The sequence below is a fragment of the Manihot esculenta genome, chromosome 13, assembly GCF_001659605.2.
Source record: "Manihot esculenta cultivar AM560-2 chromosome 13, M.esculenta_v8, whole genome shotgun sequence".
Taxonomy (NCBI): Eukaryota; Viridiplantae; Streptophyta; class Magnoliopsida; order Malpighiales; family Euphorbiaceae; genus Manihot; species Manihot esculenta.
Genome location: NC_035173.2, coordinates 33,126,030 through 33,150,841, shown reverse-complemented (window position 1 = coordinate 33,150,841; position 24,812 = coordinate 33,126,030). Strand labels below are relative to the sequence as shown.

The following is a 24,812-nucleotide window of genomic DNA, read 5'->3' as shown; positions in this document are numbered from 1 at the left end:
GGTATAAGGACTCGATTAAAGGTTGGGTAGAAAATTTTGTAGTTGTCAAGCTAAACAAAAATTCAGGGGTTAATTGGGATATTGACCTCTCTAGAAGAGAAGTTCCCAGGATTATAATGACTTCTCTAGATTGAGCCAATAGACCAAATTTGTTTTATTCGACTGACCTCTACAATAGAAAAAATATAACGTCGAGAAGTGCATATTTATGTCTAATCAACGGGATTGCTAGGAAACTGGTATTCTTTTTTAGTTTTCTTTGTTTTTATATTTTTTCTTTTATTGTTTCAAGTTCTGACCGAATTGATATTTCTCTTTCAGTTTTCATTGTGCCAATAGATTCTATCAAACTTTTTAATAACCTCACTCTGTCCCGGGAGAGCATGAAGGCGACTCTAGCCATCTTTTAAGACTAACAAGTCACAAGTCGGTAGCTGACGTGACTAGGGAGGTTTTTCCAGCTGCAGATCTTGCATCTTCAGCTCATCGCTCTGCTCCTGCTCCTGCCCCACGTATAGGTGGGGTCCGCTCCCAGCTTGACTCATCAAGGTAAGCCCAGGACTGGTACATGGAGTAGGCCCATGCATTGAGTCCTAATAGAACTAAAATTCAACTGTTCTAGCGGACTCAACTATGATCAGGATATCCAGAATTCGGTTGTTGTCACATATCATTCAAACGATATAAAAATTTAAATAATTAATATATATGGCTTTTTTTATTTTTTCGACAGAATCTAAATAAATATTTTTCTAATGAAAGTAGTCTAGATAAATAAATGTTTGAAATAAGAAAATGGGGGAGTAGGGGCAAAAAAGCTGAAATGAGAGGGACGTTGTTAGAAATGAAACAGACAGTACAAGATTGCGAGGAAGAGATGGTCACGTGGAGACCCATACATAAAAGAAACATAGCATGTTTCAGAATGCAGAGAAGATGATAATGGGAGGTTGGATTTGAACATTGGATCATATGTTGTCCTAAACTGTTGAGTGAGGTCCCATGAGGCAGAACCCATTCATATATAAGAGAATAAGAAACTGATAAATTAGCATGCGGTGCAATAATGCACATAATCATCATTATTTTTCTGTTTCTATTCTATGAATCTCTACATGAAAACCTTCCAAACATTTCCTGCCTGAGCTCTTTTCATCATTCATCAACTTGTCCTCTTTATTCACATTCACCTTCACCTTCTTAATTTCCTTTGCAATTCTCTTACTGCTGTTTCAAAATGCATTCCTATAATTTGAATTTAGCCCAAGAAGTTAAAAGAGATGTACAAGTGAGTGAATAAGTAAAGAAGGAGGTCAATTTTTGCATAATGATGTAAGGATTGTCCTTGGTGCCTTCTGCTAAAGCTAAGTCTCCACTGTTATAATTACCCATGATTTCCATACCCATTAATTGCATGCATCTGCCCTCTCTAACTCCTTCACCCAAAGTATTTAAATTTTTATGAATAATAATTTTATTTAAATTTTTAATGATAATTTAAAAGTAAATTTAGGTTGAAAGATAAATAGTAAAAGCAAGCGACCGTACGAATCAAATCTGAGTAATTTATTGACTGTCGTCTTGCAGAAGGCTATCCCAGTAATATATTGGCTCCAATAATGCATATTTTGTTCATGTCTTTACATCCATCCACTGGTTTCTTGCTTGTAGTGAGCTAATCTTTGACAATGAGATGACAATAACGGAAAACGATAAATGCTCTACCTGTTCAACATTGCTTGCAAAACAAATATTCATCAATGCCAAATTCGTCTACTTCCTATCTCTTAATACCTCGATTTGACCCCATGGGTCTGCCATTTTTGCAATTATCTCCTCCAAATTTTCAGTTTAACCCAAGCTTTGTCCACTTGTAATCAATCCAACAGCTCACATTGTGAAAATCAAGAAAAACTGCGTCTCTATATTGAACAGTAACAAGGGCTTGTAATTGTTGGCGAATTTTCTTTTCTCCATTATTTGCTCATACCCAGATATGCTTGGAAGGTGATTCTTGCTTAGCAAGGGAAAAAAAGAGGAATCTGGAAAAGACCCATTTCAGAATTAGTACAGAAATCCAGAAGCCATGAAGAAGAATCTGATTTCTTCCCACAGTTTATGTACATTTCCAAGCCCAGGAACTGGGAACTATCAGGAGAAAGGGTGGAGCTCAGAGCGAGTACCCCATCCGTCAGGGAGCAGCAGGAGGCATATCAGTGCGATGACGCCGTTTTACAGTGGCAGAACAATGCCTTCCAAATGGGAAGATGCTGAGAGGTGGATATGTAGCCCAGTTCTGGGTTATGGTGTTGCCAAATACTCGCAGTGTCAGCCTCAGAGGCGTCCCAAGTCCAAGAGTGGGCCTATTGTGCCCCCAGGGATTGCATACTATTCTAATTATTCGCCTTCAATGCAGGTTCTTGATAGTGTCTCTGTAAGGAATTTCATTGCAAGTTCTCCATTTTCAACTGGAGTTTTGATGCCTAATGGATCTGGTGTTCATTATAATGGAGATGGGATTGGGGGGCAAGCTATTGTGGCACGTTCGGCTAGTGGACCTGGTTGGTTAGATTTGGCTAGCGAGTGTTCATCACCCAGCTCTCACGGTATACTAAATCCTCTCTGCATATGCACATTGGGTTTTAGTTTTTACAGGAACTGGATCAATTGGTTGAGAACTAAATCACGAGTCTCTATTTTACAAACTTGCTATGTCTTATAATATGTTTAAGCACCTGATTATGCTTAAGATGATTTTGGATAACAAGGCTTCATTTACTTAATAGTAGATGCCCAGATAAGTGACCAAAGAGCCACAATCTGGTACTGGTTTCTGGCTTGAAACAATAAAATGTGGCTTTTGTTGTCCAACTGCCTTTGCAATCAATAAGATGTCTAAGAATTGTTCAAGACAAAATTTTGAGATGTTCTTTCTCAGTGTGTGGAAATTTTTTGAAACATAAAGTAACAGCTTTTGTTTATTATGTGAGAAGAAAATGCCAAGCATCAGTTTGGAACACATAATTTGCTTCTTGGGTCGTCTTGATGCCATTTCAAACAGATTGTGTTTTTCATGGTTTTCTATATTCTTGCTGCTGATTGAAACGGTTCATGTTTTATTTCGTTTACATTCCAACTCTCAATATTAGCTGATTGTTGTTGAACCAAATAAACAGATGGGAAACTTGATAACATCAATGATGTAGAAAATGCAGTTACTCGGGTTGTTTCTAGGAGAGATATGGCAACACAGATGAGCCCTGAAGATAGCACCAGCTCAACTCCTAGAGGGAGGTCCTCTTCTCCTCCCTCTGTCTCTCCTATAGAACAAAGTGAGGGTGACCATCCTGCTAAATTGGAAATCAGGGAAGTGCAAGTAGACAAAAGAGCCACCATGGTTAGCAGGACTGCGTGGCATGGTTCCTGCATAACCAAGAAAGGATTGCCAGATGTTCAGGACATTAATGAAAATGCTGCAGATGTGCATATTTCATCTTGGGATGTTGCAGAGGCATCATCAGACTTTTCCAAGTAGATCTTATTGTGCCTCTTTGATTTGATTTTCTGTCTTCTTCCAAATATTTTTCATAAAAATGCACCACAACATTTTGGGGCCTTAAGCCTTAAGGGGTTGTTGTCTTGTACTTTATGGATTCAGAAGGAAACATACTTAGAGTCTTGCCAAAGGAACTTCACCAAATATTCTCATTTGTTATTGCAGGTTGCAAAGAGAGGAAGCCAAGATTACAGCATGGGAGAACTTGCAGAAGGCAAAAGCAGAGGCTGCAATACGAAAGCTTGAGGTTGTATACAGCCTATGTCCAATTTGGTTATCGTAGCTAGTAAAAAAGAAAAAGGAATGGAAAAAAATCGTTAAGAATGATTGTAAAACTGCGGCTCTCTCCATCACTTTATATCTGCTTAAGTAGAAGGCAGGATACCAATTCTGTGGCCTTAACTAACCAAGCCTGCTTGCTTCGCAGATGAAACTAGAAAAGAAGAGATCATCATCAATGGACAAGATTTTGAATAAGCTGAGAATGGCTCAGATCAAGGCTCAGGAAATGAGAAGCTCAATTTCAGAGACACAGGGCGATCAAATTGCCAAGATACCCCATAAGGTTTCTTTCTTTCATAGGCATGCAAGGTTGAGTTTCTTCGACAGTTGCTTCACCTGTCGTACTTCCTAGTTCCTAATCTGTCCAGTGGTGCAAGCTCACGTAGTCATGTTGATGAGGACTATTGAGTTAAAATTTTCACAACCCCGCTGCTGTTTTTAGGCCATATTCTTTTCTATGTAGAATTTTTTTATAGAGCACCATGTAAATCGCGAGACTAAGCAATTTGCGTAGATATGATAAAGTATCTCCTTATTTCCTTGTCCTTTGAGAGATTTATGACGTGAAAATCTATTCCAGAAATAAACAGCCCCCTGTACATTAGCATGAACTTGCATGGCAACAGCAAAGTCTAACCTTAAAAGTATTAGTTATTTACCTGAATAGAGACGTTAACTTTACTTTTACTGGTAAGGTTAATACCGTCCAGAGAGCTTAGTTTTAACCATATACATTAATCCAACCAGTTCATTTTTCCACTTGTGGATTTTGACATGAATAACCCCGAACTGATAAATTTAGACCTTATACAAAGTGGCCACGAGTTCAATTAGGAAATTGAAATCTAAACCTTCTGTTCAAGCCCAGAAGCACTGGAGGCTCCACCCACTTAAGCCCAAGTATTGACAAATCTTCTATTAACTGCAGCTAAATCAACGATTTCAACACTAGCAGAATATTTTGATTGTGGCTAAACAAAAAACCAATTAACATAAATGCAACAACAACAAATATCTAGCTTGCAACAAGGAGAAAGTAGTGTTCTCAGTCTAAACTTAGCCGTGAAGGACATAAAACGTATTCCTGGCTGCATTATGACACGGCTAAGTTGCCACAAGAACTAACATTTTGAGGAGCTTGAAATTGAAAATGGAAGTACAAGCGAGTGTTCCGCGTCCTCCATGCCTACAATAAACAGATATATTGACAAAGTCAATGATTATTCTACTGTTTCAAGAAACTTGAGATCACGAAGACTGCACATCTTGCTGACGCCATCGTAAGACTTCAGGGCCCATGCCAGTTCTCCATGGCCACAACCTTTTCACTTAGTATGGCCTATACCTCCAATCTGCCCTTGAAGGTCTTGCACTACCCATTCCATAACCCCACTGCAAAACAGAGAGCGGATGACCATAAAGAAATGTGAGTAGACGTCATAAAATAAAGTACACATATTCAACTATTTCCCAATTTTTATGCTTAATGGAATTGTATATACTCACATCATCAAAATCAAGGCTTCCATACATCCTACCAAAGTTGCGTAAAGGACCGCCATAACCCCCAAAAGGAGGACCAGCATCCATCATGAAATTTCCACTTGGGCCAGCATCATCAATAGGTGTTGCTGAATCTATTGCAACCTGCAAAGCAAGACAACATAAACTATTTCTGTTACTCAAATTACACCAATTCATATTTAAAGCTACTGCTCCAGACGGGAAAAGGCGTCATCTTTTGTTAAGGAATAAGATTTGTGAGTGTCTGAAAGCTCACACATAGGCAAGCATACCACACGGGAACTTACCTAATACCCCTACCATACAACAAGAACATTAAAGTTCTAGTCGTATGAAAATAGAACATATCCCAAATGTGAGAAACCTTCCAAGGAATATTTTAAATCTAAATGGACATATTATTATTAACAAGAACCATGAAACAAGGAGTGGATTCTGCATGCATCTTTCTTGAGTTCAACAGGAACCTCCAAACAACTATTAATAATCAACATACGAGATAGATAAAGTGCTATGCAATACCTGGTGTCCACAAATCTCATGAGACCTACGAGAAACACGATCTGCTACCCCATCCTCAGCAAAGGTTACAAATCCAAAACCTCTGTGGCCAGTTCTCTTTGGATCCTACACCCAATAATCATTAACATATTTATTAAGTCAATCTTGGACCATCTATCATTTGGATAATAGAAATACTAATATCTTACCTTGGGAACATAAACATCTAATATACGACCAAATCTACCAAAATACTGGTGCAGATCTTCAGCAGTTGCTTCCTGGGGAAGCCTGCCAACAAAAATCTTTTTGCCCATTCCTCTAGCAGGTGGTTCTCCTGTTAATGCAACAAAATTCAATAACCATACGTTTTCTTATTGCACATAAATTTACCTCAAGTGGCACTTACTTCCATACATAGGACCTGGATGGTCATACAAGGTAGGAGCACCAAGTGCCGCATATCTAGTAGCTGCAGAAATATAAGCATTGTATGCCCCATATCCACCATGTGCCATTCTTCCAACTGGCCTGAAATCATCTTCCTGACAATAAAATATTATATAATTAAGTATTAATCAACTTCAAATCCAAAAGTTAGAAGATAAATTAAATTATGATGTTGTGTCATATAGTAGTGCACTGCCTAACTTAAAAAAAGAGAAAAAAGAAAAACCCAGTTGAAAGAGAAAAAAGGACTTGCCTTGGGTGTTGCTCGATCAACAACTACAGTTGAACCTCCCAGTTCATGAGTATCAGCCATCAAACTGTCCACAGTATCTGCAGAAGGAACTTTGAATCATTTTCACTCGATTTGACACTTAGTTTAGATTAATTAAAAAAATATCTCATTTGTTTAAGGAAGTACAAGCAATTTACTAAACTTGCAAAACATTATATGAATCTTAACTAAGTACTCATTGATATCTGCATTGTGCATGGAAATACAATGCATCTAACAAAGCACCCCTTGAATTTTTAAATAAGTGAAGTGTGTAGAGTAAAAATCCAAATGCCTGAACCAGAAAAAAAAAAGCACGGAACATAATAAGCTGAAATACTGCACATATTCATACATGGATTCACAAACATTGCGACAGCGTGTGTACATGGCTTGAATATTGAGCAAAATAACCAGCAGGGACATAGGTGGTCTCACCTGCACTAGCAAATGTGATAAACCCAATTCCACGATGTGTTTTAGAGCTGTGATCCTGAATGACATAACAATTGAAAATATTTTAATATCTCAACCAGTGGGAAATCAGGGGCATTTGTTTATTCATAACCAAGCATCAACAAATGAAAGCATGGCCATCTTTATATTCCTTATATAAAGTCAAGAGGTATATTTTGCTCATATTCAAAGATGCACATACAAGATGAACCCACCTTTGGCATGTACAGATCTATTATATCGCCATATTTCTCAAAATGACTGCAATTTAAGCCCAACAGTGAACTGTGTTATTCCTCATAAAGTCCATGAACATTGTCATGTGAGCAAAAGAAAATGACTAAACAAAAAATACCAGCCATTAGCATACTCAGTTACCTTCGAAAAGTAGTCTCGGTCACAGATGGTGGAATCCGTGCCACAAATATCCTTGTTACTTTCTTTGCAGGTGCTCTCATCTCCTCCTGCTAAAAAGAAATAGAAAATAAAGCATATGCATGTACACCCCAACTCCTAGAACACACCTATGTTTCAAAAGCATAATCAATATGGAGAACAGAGTGCAGCTATGGAAATTACATATTAATAAAAAGAATCAAACATATATTTGAAATGTTAGGCACAACCTTTGGTGTGGCCACTTTAACTTCCAGCATTCTATTGCGAAGAAAGTGTTCACTTGATAATGCATTCTGGAGCCAACAAAATGTCATAAATGATAGGTTATGCAAAAGAATAGAAAATTATAGATTTGAAAAATGAATTCAAGTTTCTGCAAATGCGTCAAAATGATCTCCCAAGTTGCTCTTACCTTTGCGTCTTCAGCTGATGCAAATGTTACATATCCAAAACCACGAGAGCGACCTGATGAACGCTCCTATAACAAGGAAAAGGTACAGCAACAGAAAAAAAAAAAAAAAGATCAGGTCAACAGAAAGGATAAGAAGACAAAGTGGAAGTAAATATTGAGGATTCCATGCTAATAACAGAAATGCTACCTTAAAGCTGTGCAAATCACACATTTTAATTCAAGTTGATAAAAGAAATGATATTTTTGCATGGAATAAATGAAAAATAGTACGTGCTTTTCTCAACAGTTACATTCTGACCCAAAGTTGAAACGAATCTATCTCAAATTAACCTCTCGCTCACAGTCTCGCCAGCTATTTCTGTATGGGTTTATATATAGAGCATTAAGTAATGTATCATGTATGCATAAGGGGTCTTTACGGGGTCAATCAGGATAGAAAATAACAGTATAGGAATGACACCGGTGTTGTGAATTGTTTTACACTTTAGCAAAAATAACTCCAATTATAGCAAACATTTTAGCCTAAAAATGCAAGTGCTGAATTTTGTCATAAAGTAACTTACGTTCATGAGTCTTTAAATCAATCACTGAAGATCTCACTTGAAATCGGTAAAAAGCAGAAAAAAAAAAAAAAGATTTGCAATTTATTCAGAGAATTCTAAAAAACATCAAATTTAAAAGCACAGCACTCAAATCAAATCCAGCAGGTAAGGTGAAAAATAATACAGATAAAATAACGTTTTACAAAACAAAGAACAACATCAGAGCTTGAATATTTTCAACAGCAAGCAAAAAAGATGACAAAAGCACCAACCTTCATGACAATACAATCCTCCAATTCTCCAAATTTGCTCATATATTCCCTCAAACCTTCTGTATCCACCTCCCACGGAATACCAAGAACCTATAAGGCAATAGCACAAAACATAATTCACCAAAATTTGAAAATAAGGGGAAAAAGCTTTCTGCAGATTTCTATCTAAAATAGAGCCATATTTGTAAAATAGATAGAAAATAACTAACCACAAGCTTTCGCTCCATGAGAAACTTGAAGAACAGTTGCTATAAACGAAAAAGATATGGAGATGGAGAAACCCTAACACTCAAATTGGTTCGAATTCGCTCTCTCAGCTCTAGCAGACACACAAATATCTCTCTATCTCTCTCACACTCCTGGTCGCCCCCTGCACATGACAAGCACACCTCTATCTGACAAATAAACATCATCAAATTCCAAATGAAACTCACCATTTTCTCTAGAGAAATTAAAAACATTCTTTCAAACGACTCAAAAAAGAAAAAACACGCAAAAATTGAAAAAGTTAGCGTCAACGATGAATTTGACAATCGGGAGATTTTGTACGCTCACTGACCTTTCGATCTCCGGGAATCTGAAAAAACCCTAATTCAGATATCCCACTCTCTCCCTCTCCCTCGCACGTTCGCTCGCTTCCTTACCCGCCTATACGGCTACAAAGCTCTCTAGCTCGCACGCGCCAAATCGACTTGTCCCGGTGTAGTTCATTTGCGGTTTTATGTCAACTCCAACGTGAGAAAAATCCGGACGGGCCGGGTCATGGGCCCATTGGTTTGTGGCCTTTCCTTTTCTGTAAATTCGTTCCCATAATTTGCTCAAATTTACAGAAGTGGCCCAATTGTTTGTTTTTTTTGTTTTGGAAATTACAGCAGTGGGCTCACTGCTAGTGGATTTCCTTTTTCTTTTCTAAATCAAATTTAAATTAATGTTTAAATTGTAAATATATTACGGTAATCAATTTTATTAATTATTTTTTATGATTTGATTGAATTAATAATAATAATAAAAAAGAAGTAAAACTTTTATAGCTATTTCGTCTTAACCTTGATTAAAGTATTGAAAGAAAAATATTGAATTTTTAATTTTTAGTGTTATTTTATTTTTTTAGTTTAATTTTAAGAATGCCTATAAAATTATTAAAATTGTGTCAGTAATATTTATTAATTTTACAATTATAAATTAACAATTTTATTTTGTTATTAATTTTAAGAATGCCTAAATAGATTCACAATTTTAGATTTAAAACTAAATACATCTTAACATTATAAAATATTAATTTTATAATAATAAAAATATTATTTTTATAATTTTTAAATAATAAAACTTAAATTATTTTCGATAAACAGAAAAAATGAAAAACAAACAAAATAAAAAATAAAAGCCCAAAAACACTTAAAAATTAATATTCTAGTATGTTAGAATGTGTTCGGATTTAAATTTAAAATTGTGGGTTTGTTTACCAAAAAATTAAAATGAATTACTTGACTATGATGAAAAATGTAAAGGTGGATTTGAGCGAAATCTAGAAATAGATAGGGTTTTGATGTATATGAATAAACTTAATTTGAATAGGTCGTGCTCTTCTTTTTTATTTTTTTTCTTTTTTTTTTAATTTATTGACGTATGAGCACCATGCTATAGTATATATACATAATCATACGTACGAGCGTATTTATCTATCCATCATTTAATTCTCTTTCGACTCTCGTGCTAATAGAGTGTTTTGATAGATTTTCAACCTATCTCTTCACTCGACCTTAGCGGTTATTAGAATTCATTCTTGTTATAATTTTTAAATAAGCAGCGAGCTCGCTCTAGAAAAAAAAAAAGGATTGAAGGTCTAATATTTATTTTTATATTTAGATTTTATCATTTTCTTTATAAGTTAATTTTCAAATGAATGACAACATAAAATGGGACAATATATCTCAACGAATGCAAGAAATTACCAATTATAAAATTCGATGATTAACAGATCAAATTCTGAACTTTCTGAGCTAAGGCTGCAAATTTCATGCAAAAGCATTTTTCTTTATGGTTGTTGATGAAAATGATGTGGTTGAAGAAATAGGTTAGCAGGTCCCAAACGAGTAGCATTAACATAATCTTGAGGACAATGAGGTGGGATGCCAGGGATTGCCAACCCAATTAACCTAAACACTCGCATGAACCAACATTCTCTATACTCTGCTCCCTCTGTGTATAAAATTGTAAAGCTTCTTATTAACTCCATAAATGCATTTATCATCATGGGTATTGCTCGTAACGGTGAGAAATAATTCTTATTTGGTTCCTCTGCAACAACCTGCATTATTCATTCATCAAAATAACAATTATAATAATTCTATTTCTATCACTAAATAAGCAAAATATTCTCAAAATTACTGATAAAAAAAAAAAAGAAGAAGAGATGGGGTACGTATCGTACCTTTGCTTGATAGTGTCTGTTATAGTAAATGCAAGTCCCAAAATGCTTGAACATGAGTGCAGAATCATCATACGGCAACCTAGGAACGATGTCATTACTGTAAACAAATCTGTAGTAAGAGATACCATTCTCTTTTAACTTATTTTCCATGTACTCTCCAAATCTTTCATCTCCAACCCTAGGCTGCCCAAATGTATAAACACCTTCCAATCTCTCCAGCAACATCTTCTCATCATGATATGCCAAAATTGCTGGAAATAGAATTGCTAGTGCCCCACCTAAACTGTGTCCAGTTACTATATACTTTGCTCCATCGTTCTTGGAGAATATTTCTCTCAACGTTTCTTTAATGGCGTAGTATGCTAAGGGAGTCTTACGTGTAGTGTATTTTTTATCAGTGATAATTTCCCGAGGCCAGCCGATGCTCTTCTGTAACCCTAGAGCTTTCATGAAACCACCATGAATACTTCCTATGTTTTCAAGTTCATACCAGGAGATATCGAAGTCAGAACACCAAGCATCTGCGTCGAATGGTTCAGTTCCTCTAAAGGCTACAACAACTGTGTCCTGGTCCGCTGTTTTGTCCCGAAATATGAAGGCTTGGGTTGTGGCTTTTTCTTGGTAATCTGCATTTTTTTTTATCATATATCAATATGAAAATAATAAAAACTTGAGTTTACGTATTTGCTTACCGTTCCAGTAATCATAAAATCCCAAGAATTCCATCTGCATAACATTAGAATAAATTAATGTAACATTAATTGGTGCCGACAAAATTATTTTTGGCATTGTAATTTAATAAAAGCTGAAAATATGGAATACATAATTAATACCTCCCAGTGGTTGTGGACTATAGTTCGAAGGTATGCCTCGTTCTCATAGGAAGCTTTAGAAGCCATCATAGAGAGAGCTGCATGGTATCTTGCATCTCCACGTTTGATGTCTTTGTCCAACTCAACTCGCTTGTCGAAATTTCCAATGAAAGAAATGAAAGTTGCTGATGTTCTGTCAGGAATCACCACCTTCCCTGAGTAATGAATGTTAATGACCCTTTTTCAATTACTGCTCCATAACATAATTCGCTTTAAAATTGAAATTTATTATTGATCTGAATATTGAGCCAATTTGAGTTTTTTATATTGTTTTAATAAGGGGATGGGAATATTGAAAAATTTAACTTAACGGAGAAGCCGTGAGCTCTGAATTTTTTATATTTTATAAAAATAAAAAGTGAAAATAAATTTTAATCCTTAAAATATAGTATAATTAACGAATTTAACTCTCTACTTTTAGAATCAATACTTTCACTTTTAAGATTTAATTCAGTCAAAATTAAATGTCCTTCCATTAAAAATTTATATTAAATTAGTGATTAAAGAGAATAAATATAATCTAAAAATACCTTTATCAATAATAAAATGAAAAAATTATTATTTAATTTTTATAATATAAAAAATTTACTAGTTAATCCCTTAATTTTAAATAATTTATTAAAATATCCCTGACGTAATCTATTAATTAATTTTTCCGTTAATTTTATCATAAATATTTTACTATTTAATTTCTATAGTTTTAAAAAATTTATTAGTTAGTCCTTTAAATTATTAAAAAATTTACTAATTAGTCTCTCTATATTATGAATAATTTAGATTTTTTTAATAATATTTAATAATTAAAATTAATAAAAATTAATTAATTAATAAATTTTTTAAAAATATCAAAAACGTTTTAAATGCATTTTTCAAACGACAAGCTGAATCAACAAGGAGCGTATTATAAAAGTAATTTTTATTTTTTATTTTTTTATTTTTAATAATTTAAATTTTATATATTTTAATTTTTATTATATTTATTAAGTTTAAATTTTAAATTTATTAAAATATTTATTTGTTTGTGGAAATTGAGTTTGAAATTTTCTTTTTTTAAATATTAACGGAATTAAATTTTAGAAATTAAAGTGTTAAAATTTAAAAAATAATTGTGTTATATTTTAAAAATGAAAAAAAAAGTTTTATTTTTTATTATATTTACTGAGTTTAAATTTTAAATTTATTAAAAATTTTTTTTATTTAAAATTTTCAGTAAATGTAGTTTTTTTTAAGAAAAGATTTATAAATTTGTATGAATTAAATTTCACTGATTTAAGTGTTACGTTTTAAAAATGATAATTCGTTCATTTTTTTTAATTAATGAGATATGAATCTATTAATTATGTTATTAGAAAAGTAAAATTTTCCAATAGAAATTGAGAAATTAATCTAATATATATTGAGGCTTTTGAGCTGTATAAGATAATTGAGATGACGGTGCCAGGTTGGCCTCTAATTAAATCATGCAAGGTCCTGCTGGCTCACATCATGTATCAGAATTAATGGGTTCTTTATTATTCCACTGCTATATTTATCTCTCACACAAATCCCCACTAATATAAGCTTTATTTTATCTTTCTGAAATTAATTATTTACTAAGAAATATACCTTTAAAGGTGAAAGTAGATGAAGAAATTAAAAAAAAAAAATAATAGTAATTTTGGAATTGTATTCCTACTCCATCTTTCCTTTAAAAAACTCCTTTTTTTTTTCCAGTAAGATTTATTCTGATTTTATTTTCCATAATAATTAAAAATTAAGCATAAAAAAAAAACCCAAAAAGCTGCTGAAGACATAAAACCATCAGAAGAGATAAATTTTATTTACACAGGAAGACGAGAGACTGACCTCTTAAGAAATTGTAAAGGAGTTTAAAAAAGTTCCCATTGCTCGACAAAAGGTTGAGCCACATCTCCACCAGCGAGCCAAGAAATGACAATGGCTTGGAAGAGAATTGCAGAATCTTCTGAACAACAATGGAGATAAATATAAGCCATCGACGCTCGAAACTCTCCCTCTTGGCAGGACTGTCGACGAATTTTGTGTTCTCTATGTTACTGGAAAACAAGATGTGAATGAGATCCAATAGCTTTACTTCTTCAGGCTTCAAGATCATGTAACTGCTCGAGAAACCTTTGTCACAATCCATTTGCTCAAGTGAATTGCTCAACAGATAGAGAAGGATTTGCTTCGACTGGACTCTTAGAACATTGTATGCATAGATAATTAATAGAAATAGAGAGAGAGGGGAGGAAGAAAGAGAAGGATCCTATTCTCTGTAATGAATTAAGAAATGAAAAAGAAAATTAAAGTCATTAGGTGGTCCAATCGTCGGTTTTGGTTGGTCGGTTAACTATTTTACGAAACCCATCCATGGTGCGGTCTGATTAATAGGCTCCCACTAAAAAAATCGCAATAATCGTTTACTTTAATTACGAAAAAATCCCTTGTTTCATAAATTATCGACGTAAATTATACTGGGAGTTATATAGAATCTATATTCATAGCTATGTAATTTTTATTTATTATATATAAAATTTATCTCTTTCATGTCGGTTTTGTGATTCAATCTTAAAATTTCTGATTGTTTTTTTAATAATTTTCTCTCTAAGTCTCAGCTAAAGAAAAATGGAATTTAACTTAGTACACAATATTTATTGATTTATATTTATTAATTTAATAATATTTATTGACTAAACGATAATCTCATTGCTATTTTTTATATATTATAATTTTTGAATTTAAATCCAATTAGAATGAAATTCATTAAAAAATTATTATAAATTATAATTTTAATATTTTTTTAAAGATATAGATTCAAAAAGAGTTACAAGTTCAACTTAAATCACAACTGAATAGGACCTAGTAATATAAAGAAAAAAATATAAAGTCTATCTTAAACCTTAATATCCGAAAGAAATTTTGATTCAATTAAAGATACGGATCTTATCCGAAAAAAACTTCATCAGCACTACTTTTAATATAAGAATACTAGCTTGTCAAACAACGGACCACTAGAAACAGTTGTACATTTCGAAAAAACAATAAAAAAGAAAAAGCAGTACTGCCGAAACCCAGAAACCATTAAGAAAAAATCTACAACTGTTGGTTGTTTCGAGAACAGAAGAACTCAACACTAGAATACAGATTCAACAACGTTGGGGAAGAGTGGTCATAGAGAAAGAGGGTACAATCTCTGGATGAGATGATTACTATACCTACAATCAAGAGAGGCAACATGCAACCCATTTAAAAGTAAGAGAATATGCAAAAACACCAAGTTCCTAACAAACATATCAAGAGCAAAGTTGGGGAGAGCCGACGAAAAGAAACGAGAAGACTATTCTTTGAATCGGGGCGGCAACCTCACCCAAAACCACAGAATGCAACATGCAACTTGAAATAAAAGATGAGCCATTGCCTCGCCCCTACTCATCGAACGAAGACCATCAAGGCGCCATGAGTTGAGAGTTGATAAACCTAAAAAGAAGAAAAGAAACCGAACAACACAACGGAAGAACACACAAGCAGTAAGTACCGTTGTAAAAATGAATAAAATAAATTATATTTATATCCCATCCGACTGTGGGAAGGGCAAACTCATAATCGGATGGAAAATGATTTTCCACCTGAAGGACAAGAAAACCTCTAACAGAAAGATTATCGGCGTGATCTAAAAAAAAATAGACTAAATCTCCACAGGTAAATATATAAAAGAATTAGCTAACGTTATGAATTTGAATGTAGTTAATTAAACATTTATTAACGTGAAGAAAAAAAAAAAACAAAGCAATCATATATAATTATTAAAATTGGTCCTTCATTAATTAAAAGTAATTGACTTGACTTGATTTCCCAGAAAAGTGCAAAAGCACTTGGAAGGATGAGGGGAGGATGCTTCACAACAATGTCAAGGAAACTATTTGGCAGACTCCAGAAGATAACCATATAGGGAAAGAGTATAATGTATGAGCATTGTACAACATCAGTCTTTGATGATTGGTCATTGCAATTTTAATCTTATCCCTATCAAGTGATCTCAACTCTCTCCGACTCCGACCCTGTTAACATTGAGTTTAAAGTCTAAAAAAAAAAAAAATAATTTGAGAAAAAATATTTTATTATTTTATATTTTTATAATTAAACTATATCAAATGATGTGTTAAAGATAAACATGATTACAATAGAAATTAAGACTGTAAAATGCTAGAGATACAAACAAAACATATAAAGACAAGATCAGTCCAGACGCCTAGAAGTCTTACCCAGCCAAACACAATCCTAAGGCAGACTGGAGCTCCAGCCCAACAACAAGGAGACCTGATTGGAAGAGAGACACCAACTCGGAAAAGCGCCACCAAGCTGCCCAACAACAGAGAGACCTGATTTGTTCATTACATATAACAGGGTTCAGCCCAACTGTAGCTGTAGGATCTGCTAAACCCTCGAGGCCTCAACAATTTTTCTATATTGTTTGATTGTTTTACGTTTACGAGGTCATCGGTCCACCATGAGTTAGGCACAGCAAGGCCGGCCCAAGAGATGAAATTATTAATTTATGTTTGCTACGAGACAAGAGGAAAAGCTGAAGCTGTACAAGTAATTTTGTGGGATATGAAAATTTAAAATTGATCTCACAATGCACAAGGGACATTTGGGAAAAGGAAGAACTTTGGTCCAAAAACAGACAGTAGATCTACAGCTGCCTCTATAAAGTGAGCACTCCTGCCAAGATCTAATCCAACCAACTATTTTCCTGTCCCTATTTGAATCATGCAAACCCAAAATTTTTATTTATTCATTTCCTTTTCATATCAACCTGTGCCTAAAATTATTAAATTTTATTTGATCAATCTCCATTTATAGCTGCACATTCCTTCCCATGTTTTAATTCTAACAACATTAATACAACCTATTAATTCCAAGACTCATAAGTTTTTCTCTTTCTACAACTTATATGATTTAAATATTGGAATGCCAGTATAAAATTAATTATATTATATTTTGAGAAAGAGAGATTCAAACTCGAGATATTCAAGTTTTAATATAATATCTTTAATTAGAAATCAAATTATAATGCCATTGCCGAGATATCATTTTATTAATTTTGAGTCTAATAATTATTACTTATTTAGATATAGCTTGACTATTCATATATATAGTGTGAGTATTCGGTCGGTTCGATTTAAGATCGAATCGAATTAAATAAATTAAAAATTAAAATTTTAATATTTATAAAAATTTAACCGAATTGATTTTGGTCAAAAACTAAATCGAACCGATCTAATTCGATTTGATTTAATTCAGTTTAAATTTTAAATAAATTTTTTATTTTTTACACTTTAATTTTAATATTTTAAAATTTAATTGAAATATTTTAACTTTAATAATATAATCTCTCAATATTATAAAAAATAATATATTATTATCACTAATCAATTTATTTTTTTTTTAATTTTTTCTGATCAAAATCGAATCAAATCGAAATAACCAAAATTTTTAAAATTAAAAATCGAATGAAATTTTTAAATTCAGTTCGATCAATTTTTTTCTATTTAAACTGAATACTTCTCACTCTATTCATATATACTTTATCAGTAAATATTTAGAAGAGGGAAATCGAACAGTGATTATAAATTAAATATTTATATAAAAAAAGATTAAGATCAATTAAATTAAGGCTAAATATTACATAGGTTATTAATAATAAAAGAGATGAATTAAATATTACATAGGTTATTAATAATAAAAGGGATGAATTAGAAATGATAAAGATGGAAATTGGATGAGAATAATAGATGATAATGATAAAAAATTAAGGAATTGATGTAGCTCAACTTGATTTGAAAACGAAGAGGTAAAATTCTAAGAATGTTGGCATAGGCTTCACAAAGAGAATTAAAGAGAGAACTTATCCTTGAAAAAAGGGTAGATGGGCATATGAAATGATAAGAAAAAGAATGAATGATAGAATATGTCAGAAGGTGATGATACATTGCACTTGAAGTATATGGAATACCCAAATAATATTAATAATTAAATAATAAAATTATAAATAAATAAAGAAAATATAAAATCCAAAATTCATGAAAAGGGGTCTCCCCCCTAATGAAGGCCAGTGTGGGGATGTTGGGACCTTAGTGGGATATCACACATGCCTCTATTTTCCTTAGATATATATGCGCTTTGACCATTTTTATCTTTCTTTTTTTTCAAAAAAAGCCATAACTTTGGTTTTATTTGGAAAATAAAGGTGAGAGGAATTGGGTTATAAAGAAGCATGATCCTTTAGACATCAACACTACCATAATTCGACCCTGCCTTGGGAGGCAACCTACCTCCCCATTCTCCTTTCCTCTTCCTCTCATTAATAACAATTTCTTCTTCTTCTTTTTTAATAAATCAAATTAAATAAAATAAACAATGTGCTTTTCTTCTCAATTTTTGTTAAGAAAAAGGGGTACTCGTGTTCATGTCTTTTCCATGATCAATTTTCATTTGTCAACTTTGTGAATTATTTATAATAAATAAAAATTTTTGAATTTTCTTTTACCCTTTTAAATCATAGTCAGTATTTAGACTTTGTTAACAACAATCTCCTTTTCCAATACTTAAAATAACAATGCAACGTTTTAAAAATGTACATTATTCACGATAAATCATTATCATAAAAAAAAATTCAATTTTTTTTCGATTTCATTAGTGCATTGTTCTTCATACTCTAGAGAAATTTCCATGATCCTATTGCTTATACATCAGCAATCCTTGAAAAATTTTAAGGAATGCCAACTATTTGGTTATTCAATTTCTGCTATGAAGGGTAAAACTGAATCATACTTTTAAATTTTAAAGTTAGATTTCATTTGGAAAATACACCAAGACTTTTTTTTTTTTTTTCTTTCTTATATATTTTTTTTCAAATTATCTATTACTTTTAGAATTTCAAATTGGTAACGTTAATTTTTATTTTAATATATATCTTTATTAATTTTTAAATCATTTAATACTAATATATAAAAAAATATCATCATCTAAAAAATATTTCATTTATATATCTTTTGAATTCATGATATACCGGGTTTAAATATATTTTTCATTTGCATCTTTAATCTTAAATGATATTATATTAAGAAAACTTCTTATAAGGAGTAGGAGTTAGAATTAATGAGATGAAAAGAGCAAAGGAACAAAAAGAAAGAAAGAAAGAAAGAAAGAACGCAGGCATTTATAGGCTTTCTGATCTTTTATATTCCTCGAGAAATATGGTAATGGTAATTAAGTCATAGCAATGGATCTGATTATCAAAAAAATCAAGTCATGGCAATGGATCTTGTGAACGATTTAGTGTGAGGCAGATATTAGATTCAACAGTTTTCTTTTTCTTTCTTTCAAAAAGAAAATTACACAGCAAAATTAAACAGAATAACATGATTACTTAATTTACAAGCTTCAAAACCATCACTAGTACGCATTTGATTAACACATACGAATCTAATCCACCCAATTCTCTCTATCTTTCTCATCTAAGCATGTGCATTGAGCCCACCATATTTGGAGCTGGCTGGCAATTGTTCATCAAAGAAGAGTAACCCATGTTAGGCATTGTCAATCCTGAGAAGGGAAATCCACCCAAGGATCTATTAGCCCCAGCTTGTTCTAAAGATTGCACTTGCTTCTTCAAAAATTTTACATAATGTATAGCTTCATCTAACATAGAAGCAGTGTCCATTTTGGTGCCTCCTGGAACTAGTCTCTGCAGAATCCTTATCCTCTCGCTTATTCTTTCCCTTCTATGTCTCGCTGCTACACTCTGTGGATCCTTGGATATCTTCACGTTCCTTCGCTTTGGAGGCTTAACCGATTCTGGGTCAATATGAATGGGCTGCATTGCAGCTATACGAAAGATCATCTCTCTAATTGCTGCAGTGGAGTTCTTCTTCTCCATTGAAGATAAGAATGAGTTTGCATTTGAGAATTGTGGTGGATACTTGAGTTTGCCAGCGACCATGTTGGGCTGGAGAGATCCTGTCAAGGTTTCTTGCATTGGAGTGGGCATAAATGGCATGGAGGGATGAGGTGGCGTGATGAGATTAGGAGAAGTGGAGGCATGTGGGTGGTGATAAATAGGTGGTGATGTTACAATGTTAGGGGGGTTTCCATTGGAGAATTGGATTTGTTGCAGTGTAGAAGAAGAAGTAGAAGAAGTACTGTGAAAAGGCTCACAGAAATCAGGAAGCTTTTCCATCTGCATCATCATTGTCATCATGTCAATTTGTTCCTCTCCTGATGATAATGATGATTTCATCCTGTCAACATCCATGCTTCTCAGTCTCCCTTATTTTGAAAAGTTCGCCCAAGAGTTGAGGAAAAAGAACAGAAAGGCTCTGCAAGAGAAAGGATGGAGAAAGGAATGGGCTGATAACTGGGAGATAGATGATGAGCTGAGATAAAAATTAAAACTGAGCAAAAGAGGTATGGAGGAGCTGATGAGAGAGGAGAGATTTAGGGTTTTTGTTTTGCAGAGAGATAAAAGGAGATAGAAAAGTGTGGCATAGAGATGGAAAGTGCAGGATTATCTCATAAACCCATCACCATTTTCAGCAGGTTAACAGAAGTGTGAGACTTTATATAGCAACTTGTTTGCAATATTTTATTCATGCAAAGTTGACAGATAGAAGAGTCTCAGCTCATTTATGATGAATTTATGATTTTTGATGGTGACCGCCCATTACGTGGGGCTAATTTAGATATTTATTAACAGCCATCCGATCTTTACTAGGGATAAAAATCTCAAGTCAAGTAGAAAAGATCAATGGTAATTAGACCTTTCATGAATTTAGGCCCACATAGTGGAGGGCTCAGATTAAAAGGAATTGGTGCATGAACCACTTTGAGAATTTCTTTTAAGAGCCTTTAATAAGTGCTTTTGATCTTTGAGTGCAACTGTGCAAGTGCTATTGCTTCTGCTTTGCCTAGTAGCGTTTTTTTTAACAATTTTTTAGCACTAAAAAAGAAAACTTCAAACCCCACACTCACATGACATTTGTCAGAAGAGCAACCCATCTTCACCCATGATTTATCAATCCCAAAGAAACACCACCCATCCACCACAACCCACCGTGGCCTTGCCTTGCCGGTGGAGGATTCCGCCGTGACAGTAGCTGCTGGCTGTTGCAGAGGGTTCATTAGGAACCTACTTCTATTTACTACATAAAACTGATGCAGTCCGGGGTCTCACAGTGCTCCCTCTGGCACACTTTTCAAAGCAGATTAGGGTTTGATGGTGACTCCCTCGCTCTGAATTCTGACCCTTTTGTTTGTGAAAGTAGACTACCCGATCATTTTTTGTACTGGTAAATTTCTTAGCTTCCTTGGTAATTTGACTTTCGTGAGTTGCCTTTCGATTCTCATGGAAGTTTTCCTTCTCTTTCTAACTATGCAGTCACAAAAATGGATTTTGCCATTAATTGAGAGATAATATTTTATAAAATTTTTCATGTTAGAGGAGAAGATTTTAACTTTGATACCCAAAAATTAATTTCAAAATACATAATATTAATTCACAAAAATATATGAAGAAATAGAAGAAGAATAGATGAAGAAGGGAGTAAGAATTCTGGAGAGCTGGCTAAAATTTTTCATTTTTGAAGAAATCAATTATATTAATATAAATAAATTAATTTGAAAATACATTGGATTCTACAAGTACAAAATAATATAGAAAAATTAAGCATAAGGAATTTATTAATTAATTTTATAGAAATATAAGAGAAATGATCTAAATAAATTAATAAGGTATGCTCTACCTCTAGCCAGCCGATAGAAATAAGGGAACATGTTCCCTTCAAAAGCATCCAATTCAACATTTTTATAAGAACGAATCCAAAATGAAAAAGACTGCTATTTGTTCAATTCTTTCCCTTTTTTCCACTGAATTATTATTATTATCATCATCATCATCAATCCTCTCTTATCTTCAAAGCATAAAGATTTAAGACATGCACGTGACACACATCTCTCTTCAAATGGAAATATTTAGAACTCACTAGAAATTTATCCACATGAGTACACTCAAAGTATAAGCAAGCATTCATTCTTGTTTCAGAAAACCCTAATATGTTAATTATGCTAAAATTTTAGGGATTAAAATATAATTTATTTAATAAAATTTTATGCAAAACTGTTTATGATATTATATTTTATTGCTTCACTGAGCAGATAATTGAACCTTCACAGGGAAGTGGTCCCTTCTCTCTATCTCTTCCCTTCAACATGATAATCTTCACCTCCCCCAGAAGTTAATTACCTCAAATGGACAAGCCACTACCCACAATGGAACTGTTCCTTTTCAACTTGTCTTCTTCCCTTTAATTCTCATAATCACCATCAACACTAGAGAACCCTTTTGTTTTTTTCCTTTTCACTGCCCACAGGAACTACGTAACGGGTTGGTGAAGGAATAGAGCTGCAGTGGCCCTAGCTAGCTTTGATTCTAAGGGCGTGTGCTTCAATTATTATATATCTGCACACGAGCTCTAAGTTCAATTCTATTGGCCATTACGTGGAAATTGACAGTTGCTTTCATAAATGCAATCTTGTGTCAACCTGCAAATTTCAAAACTAACCAGACAGTGACTAGGTCTTGAAATTAATACTTACACGCACCCACCTCTTTTCAGTCCAATTTCAAGGATAAGTTTTCTTTTCTTATTTTGATTTTCCTTCATCCATTTACAATTGGACTCATATGGCAGTTAAGTTTATATATATATACAGAGAGAGGGAGAGGAATCTGAGTGGCAATAAAAACAATGAATATAAAAGGACCAAAAACAGCTGAGATTGTCATACTGAGTAATGATTGAGCTTATCTCATTAGTTGTCATGGTTTATTATCAATGCACATATCATAGTTTTTGTCCAATCCCTGTAAGATTTAAAGATTGTCCAGAGATACATATGACTCGGTGAATTGAACAAAAATTTTGTGTGCTCCCAAAAATTTGGTCATATCCCTTGATCTCTGCTTATGCCCACCATGGACCAGCAACACCTAGTGCCTCTACTCCTTCGAGCCCTGCTCCACCAACCACTTTGCTTTGGGCTAATTCTGTATATTGGGTTTGAAATTTGGAACTCATATTTGAAAGGACTGCAACCACATGGGCTTTTAGGTTACAGCTTCCGAATTGATTTCTCACTTAGTTACTTCCCTTTATCGTAAGGTTTTATTACGTTTATGTAGAAAAAATTTCTTAATTTGCTTTAAAATATCAAAATTTATTTTTTTTTTAATTTTTACTATGTAAAAATTAAAATAGATAAAAATTATGAGATAGAATGAATATATTATATTAATTAAATCATAGTAAACATGAAAAACATTATAGAACTTCAAAGGGACAAAGACAATGAAATCTTAGCCGCTCGTCAATGAAATCTTGAAACCACAAGCAAACACAACAGGAAAATGCAAGAAATCTAAACTAAATAGAGATTAAAAGCTACTTATGATTTGACAAAACAAAAAATAATTTTAATATAAATATCCAGTTTGAAAATTGATCGGAAGATTCCACAGGATTGGGATGAATAAGAGGATTTAAAAATAAAATAATAAAAATGATTTTTTTTTTTTAATAATTACAAAACTGAGATTGCATTTATCAAGGCCTTTAAAAGTAAAAACTTACTTTTACCTCACCCTTTCCTCCTTTACCTGTGAGTATGTTTTTTCCCCTCCTTTTCTCTCTTGCTGAGGAGAAAATAATAAAAATGATTGGCGACAAGTGCAGGCGAACATGTCGGATCAACTACGTCTCTCAAGGTAATTATAAGAGTGGCAATTTGATCCACACATCATTTAATTACTTTTCTGTCCTCAAGCCAGACAAGGACAGAAAAAGACGCCAAAGTTTTTGTCCATTCCTTTGAGAAAAATATCTATATCTAATTTAGCATTAATTTAAAACGAGTTTCTATATTTATTTATATTTTAAATTTATAAAAAATTAAATTAAAATAAAAATTATTTGTGATATTCACCTAGCTGCTTACCGTGAAGAAGACTACATATCGTTAAATTATCAATTAAAAATACTATTAAATAATTTAAAAATACTATTAAATAATTTTAATTAATTATTTTGAATTACGTGAAAATAAATTTAAAAAGTTATTCAAATCAGTTTAAATCGAAACGGTTTTAAATAGTATCAAAACCATTCTGAATCAAAAAAATCGTGCAGAGCAAGTAAGACTGTGATGAAAAAGTTATCCGTGTGGAATAAATTGGAGCCGCCTGAAATATTAGCTAATCACAATACTTAAGAGTTTGATACTGATTTAGCAATTATATTCGATTCAGTTACGATAAGAACAAAAAAAAAGTGATATTCACCTATTCAGTTGCAACGAGACGTTGCAAATTTAGCGATTTGAATCAATTATTTTAAATCAAGTGAAAAATAAATTAAAAAAGTTTAACGGTTTCATTATTATAAATAAAAATATTCTTATTATTAAAAATTTATTTAATTTAACCGTTAAATAAAAATAAGTGATATTTATATTTGGCTGATAGTAAATTATTGATTAAAAGTGAAACATTTGATATGTATGCTAAAATATGTCATATAATTTATTTATTATTAAAATATACATAAAATCAGTAATTCACCATATAATATATATAAAATTTAAAACATGATTGTTAATAAATAAAATTTATTTTTATGTATATATATTTTTTTATTATATAAAAATCAATAAACATTATATTACTTTTATAAGATTTATATTTGTTTTATAAGTATAAATAATTTATAAATATATATTAAAATTTATA

The 24,812-nt window shown here is 32.7% G+C and overlaps 4 protein-coding genes across 9 annotated transcripts; 1 reads left to right on the top strand and 3 right to left on the bottom strand.

The window, feature by feature from the left end:
* The first annotated feature begins 1,585 nt into the window (after positions 1-1,585).
* Positions 1,586-4,383, top strand: LOC110629891. The gene is made up of 4 exons (XM_021777086.2): positions 1,586-2,606; positions 3,177-3,531; positions 3,722-3,803; positions 3,984-4,383. Exons 1-4 carry the CDS (start codon positions 2,087-2,089, stop codon positions 4,188-4,190), a joined length of 1,164 nt encoding a protein of 387 aa, XP_021632778.1. The 5' UTR covers positions 1,586-2,086; the 3' UTR covers positions 4,191-4,383.
* Positions 4,384-4,810: 427 nt separating this feature from the next.
* On the bottom strand, positions 4,811-9,366 carry LOC110629892 (RNA-binding protein Musashi homolog 1). Of its 6 annotated transcripts, none has more exons than XM_021777088.2 (14): positions 9,225-9,366; positions 8,875-9,035; positions 8,666-8,755; positions 7,852-7,917; positions 7,667-7,732; positions 7,419-7,507; positions 7,256-7,301; positions 7,023-7,077; positions 6,567-6,643; positions 6,273-6,408; positions 6,073-6,200; positions 5,885-5,989; positions 5,345-5,485; positions 4,811-5,230 (listed from the first exon to the last, which is right to left on the bottom strand). In XM_021777088.2, the coding sequence occupies exons 2-14, from the start codon at positions 8,890-8,892 to the stop codon at positions 5,168-5,170; spliced, it is 1,080 nt and encodes a 359-aa protein (XP_021632780.1). In that variant the 5' UTR covers positions 8,893-9,035; positions 9,225-9,366; the 3' UTR covers positions 4,811-5,167. The 6 variants fall into 6 exon arrangements, with proteins under 6 accessions (XP_021632780.1, XP_021632783.1, XP_021632779.1 ...); XM_021777091.2 differs by having other exon boundaries at positions 7,419-7,504; XM_021777087.2 differs by having other exon boundaries at positions 8,875-9,060; positions 9,225-9,359.
* A 1,228-nt stretch (positions 9,367-10,594) lies between these two features.
* Positions 10,595-14,269, bottom strand: LOC110629772 (triacylglycerol lipase OBL1). Its single transcript, XM_021776880.2, has 5 exons — positions 13,814-14,269; positions 11,930-12,123; positions 11,789-11,822; positions 11,097-11,722; positions 10,595-10,973 (listed from the first exon to the last, which is right to left on the bottom strand). The coding sequence occupies exons 1-5, from the start codon at positions 14,112-14,114 to the stop codon at positions 10,701-10,703; spliced, it is 1,428 nt and encodes a 475-aa protein (XP_021632572.1). The 5' UTR covers positions 14,115-14,269; the 3' UTR covers positions 10,595-10,700.
* Positions 14,270-19,373: 5,104 nt separating this feature from the next.
* On the bottom strand, positions 19,374-20,548 carry LOC110629089 (transcription factor HEC1). The gene has a single exon (XM_021775955.2). The coding sequence runs from the start codon at positions 20,283-20,285 to the stop codon at positions 19,485-19,487; it is 801 nt and encodes a 266-aa protein (XP_021631647.1). The 5' UTR covers positions 20,286-20,548; the 3' UTR covers positions 19,374-19,484.
* Between the last annotated feature and the right edge of the window lie 4,264 nt (positions 20,549-24,812).